This window comes from Trichomycterus rosablanca, chromosome 24 (assembly GCF_030014385.1).
Source record: "Trichomycterus rosablanca isolate fTriRos1 chromosome 24, fTriRos1.hap1, whole genome shotgun sequence".
Lineage (NCBI taxonomy): Eukaryota > Metazoa > Chordata > Actinopteri > Siluriformes > Trichomycteridae > Trichomycterus > Trichomycterus rosablanca.
Genome location: NC_086011.1, coordinates 16,127,983 through 16,140,037, shown reverse-complemented (window position 1 = coordinate 16,140,037; position 12,055 = coordinate 16,127,983). Strand labels below are relative to the sequence as shown.

Here is a 12,055-nt window from a genome sequence, read left to right as displayed (position 1 = left end):
AAATAGGCAATAAACCTAATGTATATAATATGGCCCTTCCACTCTTGCTATCTCCATTGCTCCACAAGTCCCGACCTAACCCAGTAAGGGCGTTCTCTCAGCAGTGTTCACAGTGGGTGCTCCACTCCCCTCTGACACTGCCACAAAAAAACTGCCAGAGATGCAAAAGTCAATTCCTGCAGCTTCAAATATCCAGTGACCTGAATTCTCCTCTGTCTGGTTCCGGGCATGTTAGATGTTATTCATGTAGCTGAGGGATTTTTTGGGAGGTGGAAGGAATTGATGGCAAGCTCCGGGAAACTGATATACATGCTTATGAGGAGGACTTGGATGGGAAGGCAGCGGATCTGACAGAGCCAATAAACAGGAATGGTGTAAACAATACAACACTTCTGAAGGGGCTAATCGACATCCATATAGAACTCCAAAACAAATGCTCGAGTCAGTGCCAAGCCAGGAGTCAAAATCTGATCCCGTTTATCATCCAGGCTTTAAGACAATGAGCAAACACAGATATGCTAATACTGATACAATGATAGAGCATGCTAATGCATGAACACTGTTTTCTTGAAACTGTTTGGTGGAACAATGCGACCGCTGGAAGTTATGGTGAATGAAAATCACACAATGCAGTCCGCATTTGCACGTCGTATAAATACCTGAGTAAACAGGGTCAGCGTTTAATTTTGGTTCCACACAGACTCTGTGCTGCGTTGTGTATCAACAGACATCAACGCAAACAAGAAGATAAATAAATGCTAATCTCTTGCACACATGTACAAATCCGAACACACAACACTGCCAAAACAACGCAGATTAACTGTTTTTGTTTGACTAGATTAAACAAGAGAGAAAAAATAAAGCTTTAACTACACGGGTCACTAGAATAGATGCAATACACCTTGTTTATAGTCTGTAAACTAGATGACCAAAAGAATGTAGACACCAGATCACAACCTTGTAGGACATCCAATTCCAATACTTGGAGTTGCAGCTATAACAGCCTCCACTCTTTTGGCTAGGCTTTCCACAAGATTTCACACTGTGTCCATTCAGTTAAATTAACACCGATTTTAGGGCGCCCAAGTGTTCCACTGGTCGGCTGGGCGCCACCCTAGCGGGTACAATTGGCAAGTGCCAGTAGCAGACAAAATTGGCCTCTAGTATGCTGAGTGAAAAAAGAGCAGACTAATAAAGGGTGGGGTCTTCAATGCCATGTAAGGACCTTGGTTGCCCAGGGCGCCTGTACAGAAGTAAACCAAATCCACTAAAGTAGGGCAACCAAAAAGGGATTGGGGGATGGCGCTTGTGTCAGAGGGAGTATGTGTCAGGTAAATACCTGGGTCCCCAGCAGTGGATTGGTTATTCTTGATTGGGAGAAAAAAAGGGGTAAATTGCATCACCATGGACAATCCAGTTCATCCCAAAAGTGTTAATGAGGTTGACCCCCTCATTAGAGAGAACATGAATCCATTAAACACAACAGCAGAGGCCAGGGTTTAAAGCCACCCTTGGTTATTGACCTCCCTTCATGTGTCCTGTTGTCTATGCTTTCTGCCTCTTCCTGTGACTGGACGACTACAGACAGAGCCCTGGATACTGTTGACATTTACCTCAGTGACACCACGCTGCTCCCCACACGCTCTCGATACTAAACAAAGGCCCGGTGCTATGGAACGGCTATACCGCTCCGTGCTCCCGTCGCCTTGATGATTGAGTGAAAATGAGAGAAATTGTTTCTGAATTAATGGTGAACGTTCTTATTTCTCCTTCATTTTATTCTGCAGGAAGCAGGGATAATGATGAATATTAATAGGATTACAGCATCTCTAGCAATCTGCTATTTGGGGTATTGAAGAGATTAATGCATTCAGTGGGGAGGTGATTAATCAAATGCCAAGAGTTTTCTTCTCATTTTTTTAGCTTTTAATGTCTTTTTGAAATCCTCCCTAATTTTATTTATTTATTTATATTTTGCAATATCATATGCACGTCTTCTTCAGTGGAAAACTTCCTGTAAGCCATACCCCGGTCACTATTTGGTCAGTGAAAGCAACTGAAGCTTAAAAAATATTATTTCATCTTTCAGAACTAATTTCAGAAAGGATGAAAAAATCAACATGTATTAGCTCTTCAGATCTGCCCAGCAAACTTTCTTTTCATTTTTTTTTTACTTTTTTTGATCATGAATGCTGTTACTATTCTATACTATTACTATGCTGTTACCATCAGATAAGATTACAAATTCCATGAATTAATCAAATATCAAAATGCTTTTCGGGGTGGAAAAGAATTCTGAAATATTGAACAGCTTGTGCCTCATTACAGTGGCTTAGACGAAGCTACAGAAATAAAAACATCACTGATGAAAGCATTGGAACTTTTTCACACCCCTTTTTAAGACTCTGTGTCCTCAACAGTTGAAAACAACTTTAACAGGTAGAAAGTGGCAACACCCAAATTTAGCCAGTGTGGCTTTTATGTTTGGCAAATATGAACAAAAACCTTAAAATATAAAACATTATCTGCTGGGGGATCCGGTAAAAGTATGACTGAAGACAACATTAGACCAAAGAGATTAGATGTCTGGGGGTAAAGCGTTGCAAAAGTTGACTATGAATTTAAGCTCAAAGTGAAAGTCTGTACTGTTCTCTTGGTGTACACCACACATGCATCACAACCTAATAACAACCTGAATCATTAGTGATTCTGCACCACTGCCAGGTTGCCACTGTTGGGCCCTTGAGCAAGGCCCTTAACCCTCAATTGCTTAGACAATATACTGTCACAGTCCTGTAAGTCGCTTTTCTGCTAAATGCCGATAGTGTAAATGTTGTCTGTTTGAAATTGTTTGAAATTGTTCTTCCATTAAATACCCACAAATTGAGTGAGCTAAACTTGAGCACAGCTACATCCATCAATACCTTTTAAAACCTTGCAGTTTATAGCAGAAAAATGTAGAAATGAGCTTATTGTTTGATCCAGTTCTCTCAAATTTGCCTTTTTTCAGGTCAAATAAAAATCCTAGTGTTCATATTGTCATGATTATAGATGGCATCTTCATCCTTAAGAAAAGAGAAAGAAATTCAACATTTTAAACTGGTATATTACTGGTGCATTACATTATTGTTATGACAGATGGACACTCTGTCCATAGCCTACACACATAAGCTCGTGATTTCACCCCGATCCTGCTGTTACATAGTGTGTAATACATTTCTAGTGCACTAATTTGGCATACTGTTTAGTACAGTAGTGCACAATTCAAGCAATTTAACACAAAAAAAGATAGGCCGACTTTCCCTGGATAAATGCACAAGCTGTAAAACTGTGGCTTACGCTACTACCGTGTACAGAACCAAGGCTAGCATGGGGACCCAGCTAAGGGGCTCCTGCTGACTCACACAGCTGTTCAGTTCTATTGTGTTGGCACAGCACCCGTTATGCACCTCTTTGGCACAGGCTTCTTCAGCCAGCTTACAAGGTTTAGCATCCAGCTCTGCAGCTGCAACTGTCTGCAGCGCTCACACAATGTTAACCCCTTTAATAAATGTCCACTAGGACAAGCCATGGTCTTGGATCACCTGTCATTGTTTCTGATTAACATTTAATGCACACGAAAACATCACACACATGCGGAGGAAGCCTGAATATGCTTTTAACAGACCCAGAATTAGCTAACCTTTGCTTTGTCATTGTTGGGCTTCTTTGTAGCATTAGTTAGCAGAAAGCTTTTGCTCTAAACTGTTTAGGGTTAATACTCCAGCATTTGGAGTTTCTAAAACCTGCAATTTATTTCTTTCACAAAAATAACAAAGAGAGTTAACGCGTAACGCTGTCCTCTCAGGACCTGGTGACATCTTTAAAAACATTAAATTGATGAACTTGTAGGGAGTTTTGATTGGCAAGTAGGTAAGAATGAAGACTTTTGTTTTTAAATTAAAGATGAGCTACACTGATGTTGAATTATAATTTAGTAAGGACTAGGGTTGCTGATCTGTAACAGTGCATGTATAAAGATTGATTCTTGTACTCTTTATCAGATAATGACATAAAACAATGTCTGGTTTTGCATTTTCCCACTTTTTTATCTATTTTAGCCATTTCTCTTACACTGGCTGATGTTGATGTGAGCCAAAGACCAGCAACCACCCCCTTCGTCACATTTAAGTACTTCTTTTACACTGGCCAGCAGTGGACTCTTATTAAGAGTCAGGCTGTACCTTATGTGTTCCTACAGCAGAAGTCCTTCCTGCAGGGGCATAAGGACAAACTCTATCCAATATCCACTCCCTGATACAGGTCAATAGTGTCTGTTGAGTATCCGACCAGGCTGAAAACACTGATGAGACACAAACCTACCAGGTATGTTTATTTATTGATTATTTATAAGCTACACCTATCACATACATCAATTTTGTTGATATACCAGCATTAACAGCAGCCCATCTGTTGCTTCATACATGTTGCACCCTTGTACCTTATTTATAAATGAAAAGAAACCCACACTGACCAGATGATGTTTGGGTGATGGACCTTCTCAACACTGCATCGACTATAATGTGGTAATAACATAGTAGTGTGTTGTTCTGGAATGAGTGTATGGGGTGCAGCAGGGTTGTTGGTATTTTTAAATACTGTTTAATCATACTGGTACCTTTATTAGGATCACATACCCTGTTAGCACTTGTAAGTGTACAATTACACACTAGAGCTGATTTTATTATATATGGTTGGTTGAAACACTATTAAGAATATACTTAAGAAGTAACTTAAGAATATATTGTTCTGTAGTTTTTTGTTTTTTTTAATTAAAACTTGAAGGTCTATTTTTAATGACACAGTTTATCTATTAATCCTGAAAGAGAAAACATTAACACAAGGTTAAGTATAAATGTTGTCTTTTCTGTCTCTTCATACAGTAAGTGTACAGATTATTAAGCCAGCCTTGAAGCTATCAACAAATAATAAAAAAATCAATTATCGCGATATGTGGACGACTGGACTAGCCTTTGTACGCAATTCATCTGCGTCATTGGAAAAGAAAATTCATTTACTCGCTTGCAACGAACAGTAATCAACAGTCAGATTCATTTGACAATAAGTGTCTATTCATCTTGTTAATTTAGCCACAAATCCATTACGGGACCCGAGCAGCCGGAGAGCACTTAAGTAGACACTATAAAACCTCCATCTGAACATTTTACCAGCCTATGTATCACCTATATGGGACAACCGTTTTCTTGTATCAGCAAAGGCAATAGGCTAGTCAAGATGTTACTCAATACAGACGCCGTTGGAATGACCCTGGTTTGGAAATATACGAGACATTCATGATGTTCCCTGAAGAGTTCGCTCGCCTGGTACACACACCTGCTTCCTAAAATATATTTATATAGTTGTGTGTCCAAAGCAATAAATACAAAATCAAAACAGGTTCGTAAAGAGGGAAAACAAAGCAACAATGAAACAGTACATGTTCGAATAGCTGTTTCAGTGAACCGAGCAATGGCATTTCTGCAGATGATTTATTGGAGGTTTTTGCCCTTTTTCAACAATAATATTATTTCTATTTCTAATGACTGTATTTAAATCCATTTATAAAATAGTCGGACAACACATTTACCCAGGTGAAACAGTCTGAGAACATTATTTTTGTCTATTGATGTTAAAAGACAGGTAAAATATTTTTTTTATTTGATGAAAGTGTTTCTTTTTCCAGCAGCAGAGTTTCAATCTACCACCAATCAGGCATAAGATCCAGTCCACCATCAAACAGCTGGAAAGCTGAAACACATTCAGCACTGAGATCCTGTATACCAACACAGATTAAGATCCTGCTCAACCTCAAACAGCCTCAAATCAGGTCTACTTTTCAGCAGTCAATACCACTGAATAACCTGGAAACCAGTTTAAAATTAAACAACATCTACGGTCAACAATCCATCAGTTTAGGATCCTGTCTACCAATCATCAGCCTGAGACCCAGTCTACCAATCATCAGCCTGAGACCCAGTCTACCACCCATCAGCCTGAGATCCAGTCTACCATCCATCAGCCTGAGATCCAGTCTACCACCCATCAGCCTGAGATCCAGTCTACCAATCATCAGCCTGAGACCCAGTCTACCATCCATCAGCCTGAGATCCAGTCTACCACCCATCAGCCTGAGATCCAGTCTACCATCCATCAGCCTGAGATCCAATCTACCACCCATTAGTCTGAGATCCAGTCTACCACCCATCAGTCTGAGATCCAGTCTACCATCCATCAGCCTGAGATCCAGTCTACCATCCATTAGTCTGAGATCCAGTCTACCACCCATCAGTCTGAGATCCAGTCTACCATACATAAGCCTGAGATCCAGTGCATCATCCAAAAACTCTAAAGCTAATACACATTCAGCACCATGAAAACCAGTATACCATCACACAGACTAAGATCCAGTTTACCATCAATCAACAATCAATTTCTGCCTCCCATTAGCCTTGGATCTGGTTTACCACCAAACAACTAAAAATCCACTCCATGATCCAGCATCCAGAGATCCAGTTCACCACTCTTCAGCTTGGAATCCAGTCAACCATCAAACAGCTTCAGAGACTCTCCTGAAGGTACTTCTTACTATTTGGCTATTTGACGTCTCTTTTTTAGCAGTCAGAAAGGTATTCATTAGAACCTCGGGGGTCCGACAGCAGGCAGAGGTAGAAACATCGTTGCCATGCGGCAAATCCGACTCAAATCTGCTCTCGGTGCAGATGTGAACACAGAAGCAGCTTTGATCTAAATCCCCACATGCTATGCCAAATGCAAGTAAATGAGTCCAGCGAGGACCAGACACATCAGACTTGCCGATACACACACATTTACTGAAACAACATGAACCTTAGCTTTAACACAAACATAACAGGGGGATTTGTGGTGTAAAATGTGAAATAGCTGAAACAGTTATGTCTGCTGTACGTATACCTGCAGAGTACAATCATGAGTTCAGACACACGTTACTTTTATACATTTGGCAGTTGCTTTAATTCGAAACAACTTTCTGTTGAGACAAAATACAAGTCAAGTGAGAGATAAGGGCTTTGCTTAAGGGAACATGTGGCAGCAGTGGGGTTCGGACAATAAACCTTCAGTCAATAGTCCAGTACTTTATCCACAAAGCCACCAATTCACAATAGCAGGCTTCTAAAATGTCCTTTTAACAAAGAGCCATAATAAAAAAGAGTCTAGAATATACTGGACCAATATTTGGATGGTCAATGGTTCTTGCCCTATCACAGCCAGGCTGAATCTGCTGGGCCTATCAGAAAGACCCTTACTCTTCAGTTGCTTGGACATGGTCATCTACATGATCTTGGAAGTAACTGGTTGATTAAACCAGCTGATGTTCTTATATTGTTCCAATGTGTAGTTCTCATGCTTGCATGCCCATTGTAGGCACTTTCGGAGGTGGACAGAAGTAAGCATGGGCGCTCTGACTGGTCTGTACCAGCCCCATACACAGAAGGGTTGGTTAGCACCAGTCACCATAGCCTTCATGTTCTCCAGCATCAGTCTTGGCCGCCCAACAACCTGTCAGCGGTTTGTAGCCAGTAAGCACTTTTTACTGTTTATCTGGCCATAATGATCTTAGATCTTAATGCGTGGTCATATCTTCTGCATTCAACATGTGAACTACCATCAAGTAACTACAGCCGACATTTGGATGTGGACCTAATCTTTTGGCTCATCGATGTATGATCAGTGGCTCAACATCCCATCACAAACCTGTGCACCAATGTTCACTACCGTCCTCCCCCTTATGGTCACCAGGACACAACATCTCAGGCTGAGATTTGGCTAAAAGACGCTAAAGTATTTTCTACAGAACACTTTCCCCTCAAGCCTTCAGGAGTGTGTAGCTAAGTTATGAGAAATCTCTTTAGAAATGTACTTCATCTAAATGAGAAGAGGTTACATAAGCTTGAGCAGCACTTTAACATCTCTCGCGCAAAGGCCTAGGAGTGATTAATATTCCACAAAAAGCACATTATTTAAACAAATCAGTGATACGAGTCATGCAACTATATGCAATATATGCATGCAGACCTTGGGCAATAAGATTAATAGACAAAAAAAGTTTTTTCATTCGAGGCAAGAAAATAGGTGAAGGTAGAATTAATGAGGGTTTGCAAATCTTTGCAGTCCCTATGACTAAATAATCACCTCACATAAAACACACTGTACAGGCAAAGTGATAACACAAAAATGAATTTATGCACGTGTTACTTTGCTGCAGATTAAGAAACGTGTCAATCAGTATTAAACTAATTGTGTGTTAATGGCTGGGCTGACCTGACCTGAAAGTCTCTCGGCCTATTCTGGGGTATTAACTGTGCTGTGTCTGCACTCTGGCATCTTCTGAGACGATGCATTAGCTGTTAGCATCCATTAATGTGCAGCTGCACTAAACAGTGGACATCAGCTTTGGTTTTGATTTCCGATTTTAAAATCGTAACACGGTCACTCAAAATGTAAACAGAGGAGAAATCAGAATAACATGCTGACTTAGCACTAGCATGGGTACTACAGACAAACCAAAGCTTTAAAGGCCAAACGGATGCAGAAACTTCCCAGACAGCCCAGTATGAAACTAACCCAAAGTATACCTACACCCCTACTAATAACCAAATAACTCTAGGGGTTGGTTTGTAACACTTTGGAAAACATTCATATTGAAGGTGCAAATGCAATGGACATTAACTTCTTCAGCAATTTGAGCTACATTAACTCGTATGTTGGATCGGACCACACGGGCCAGCCTTCGCTCCCCACGTGTATCAAAGAGCCTTGGCCGCTCCATGCCCCTGTCGCCAGTTTGCCACTGTTCCTTCCTTGGACCACTTTTGATAGATACTGACCACTGCAGACAGAGAACACCCCACAAGAGCTGCAGTTTTGGAGATGCTCTGACCCAGTCGTCTAGCCATCACAATTTGGCCCTTGTCAAACTCACTCAAATCCTCACGCTCAGCCATTTTTCCTGCTTCTAACATCAAGGATATAACACATTTGAGGATTAAATGTTCACTTGCTGAGTTTTTCACTTCACCTGTCAGTGGTCATAATGTTATGCCTTGTTGGTATATATATATATATATATATATATATATATATATATATATATATATATATATACAGGGGTTGGACAAAATAACTGAAACACCTGTCATTTTAGTGTGGGAGGTTTCATGGCTAAATTGGACCAGTCTGGTGGCCAATCTTCATTAATTGCACATTGCACCAGTAAGAGCAGAGTGTGAAGGTTCAATTAGCAGGGTAAGAGCACAGTTTTGCTCAAAATATTGCAATGCACACAACATTATGGGTGACATACCAGAGTTCAAAAGAGGACAAATTGTTGGTGCACGTCTTGCTGGCGCATCTGTGACCAAGACAGCAAGTCTTTGTGATGTATCAAGAGCCACGGTATCCAGGGTAATGTCAGCATACCACCAAGAAGGACAAACCACATCCAACAGGATTAACTGTGGACGCAAGAGGAAGCTGTCTGAAAGGGATGTTCGGGTGCTAACCCGGATTGTATCCAAAAAACATAAAACCACGGCTGCCCAAATCACGGCAGAATTAAATGTGCATCTCAACTCTCCTGTTTCCACCAGAACTGTCCGTCGGGAGCTCCACAGGGTCAATATACACGGCCGGGCTGCTATAGCCAAACCTTTGGTCACTCGTGCCAATGCCAAACGTCGGTTTCAATGGTGCAAGGAGCGCAAATCTTGGGCTGTGGACAATGTGAAACATGTATTGTTCTCTGATGAGTCCACCTTTACTGTTTTCCCCACATCTGGGAGAGTTACGGTGTGGAGAAGCCCCAAAGAAGCGTACCACCCAGACTGTTGCATGCCCAGAGTGAAGCATGGGGGTGGATCAGTGATGGTTTGGGCTGCCATATCATGGCATTCCCTTGGCCCAATACTTGTGCTAGATGGGAGCGTCACTGCCAAGGACTACCGAACCATTCTGGAGGACCATGTGCATCCAATGGCGGTGCCGTGTATCAGGATGACAATGCACCAATACACACAGCAAGACTGGTGAAAGATTCGTTTGATGAACATGAAAGTGAAGTTGAACATCTCCCATGGCCTGCACAGTCACCAGATCTAAATATTATTGAGCCACTTTGGGGTGTTTTGGAGAAGCGAGTCAGGAAACGTTTTCCTCCACCAGCATCACGTAGTGACCTGGCCACTATCCTGCAAGAAGAATGGCTTAAAATCCCTCTGACCACTGTGCAGGACTTGTATATGTAATTTCCAAGACGAATTGACGCTGTATTGGCCGCAAAAGGAGGCCCTACACCATACTAATAAATTATTGTGGTCTAAAACCAGGTGTTTCAGTTATTTTCTCCAACTCCTGTATATATATATATATATATATATATATATATATAATTTTATTGTTTCCAGCTTTTTCCACATTTCTTTTTACCGCTTGGAGAATTTTCCTCCTGCAGAGCCTCCACTAAAAAACATCCGCTTCGATCCGAAGGTCAAGCCGAAATCAAACCTGTTGCTGAGCAACAATGACGATGTTCTCCCGAGCACAAAAAGGAAACAGTCGAGTACGGACATAAAGAAAAAACCAAACACAAGCATCCTACCTGCTCCGTGAGCCGACATTGTGGTGCAGCCCGGCATTAACGCAACAGACATGAGGTTCTCAAAAGGATACGTCCTGGCACCACAGGCTTCCGATTAACCAGAGCAAAGGACAGTTCTGTTCGCAGGAACACAGCCGAGGCCTTTATCATGTGCTGTCCGAAACGGAGAGTAGCCATCGCTCTGGGGAAGGAAAAACAGAAACAGATGTACTTCCAAAATCCTTTTCAATTTTTACTGCACAAAAATAATAAGAATAATAAAAATAAAATATAATAATAAGGCATCATACACATAAAAAAGATAAAATATAATGAGGAGAGAGATTTAAACAGAAGCAGAATAGAGATAAAAAGGTTTAAAATGATTGATAGATACATTCTGTGAACAAAAGTATGTAGGCGTCCCCTTAGATAATTATTTTAGGTGTTTCAGCCAAACCCATAGGAAACAGATGGATCAAATCAACTATATAAAGTAAATAATCAGACTTTTTTTATCTTTACTTTGAGGTAACAGATTAGGATCGAGCCTTTTGCAACAAAACAAGGTTCATAAAGAAAATCTCCAGCGGCCTGCACAGAACCCTGAGGTAAACCAAACTGCACAATTTTGTTTTTTAATTTAATAAAATTTTATTTTATTTTCATTAACCACAGTATCCTGGTATCCAGAGTCCTGGCAGGACCAGTTTCACCGGAAAACACTGGGCACAAGGCAGGAAGACCCTGTACAGGGTGGCAAATGTTGAGATTAAAACCCGGATGAATTCCATTCACTCAAAAAGTGGATATTCAGATAAAATGGATAAAAATGCCGTTAGACCAAATCCATTTTCTTGAAACAATTCTAATCTGTCCGGCAACGTAACTACAGCACTGTTTTACATTATTTCCAAAAATCTCATTAACTCATCTGAAATGGCGATCAGAACTGAAGCGAACCCAGACGTCTGTGTTGGAATTGACGCCGAGGGATTGGACTTCACGTGCTCGGCCGTAGCAGAGAAAGACTCGCAATCTCTGTAGATGAGCCGAGACAAACAAACTGGCTATTTTTAAAAGCTGAGAGCCGGGCTCCGGCTATGACATAAAAGCCAGGATCAGAGATGGCAGACGGAGGGATCCATAAAGTGTCAAAAGGGATTCACGGTCACCGGGAGGCCTATTTTCCACCCGCTCTTACAAACATATCGACGGTCTCTTTTTACGGTGTACGGGAAGCTTACGGATCAGATCAATAGGCTAAAAATGCATCGCCGCTGTCGCATCTGGTGCCCTCGGATGCGTGGAGATAAACCACCCGCCAAGGAATCAGGAGTCTTACGAGAAACAGCAAGAGTAAAACCGGCCAGACAAACAAAACAGTAATCAGTGCACGAAAAC

The 12,055-nt window shown here is 41.2% G+C and overlaps 1 protein-coding gene across 5 annotated transcripts in view; it reads right to left on the bottom strand.

Annotated features, from left to right (window-relative positions):
- Positions 1-12,055, bottom strand: part of fhit (fragile histidine triad diadenosine triphosphatase) — a 218,279-nt gene that overhangs the window by 140,805 nt on the left and 65,419 nt on the right. For all 5 annotated transcript variants that reach the window (XM_062986671.1, XM_062986669.1, XM_062986672.1 and 2 more), the window contains exon 3: positions 10,744-10,853. In XM_062986671.1, the coding sequence (XP_062842741.1) occupies positions 10,744-10,849 (106 nt within the window). In that variant the 5' untranslated portion in view covers positions 10,850-10,853. The remainder of the gene's footprint in view (positions 1-10,743; positions 10,854-12,055) is intronic.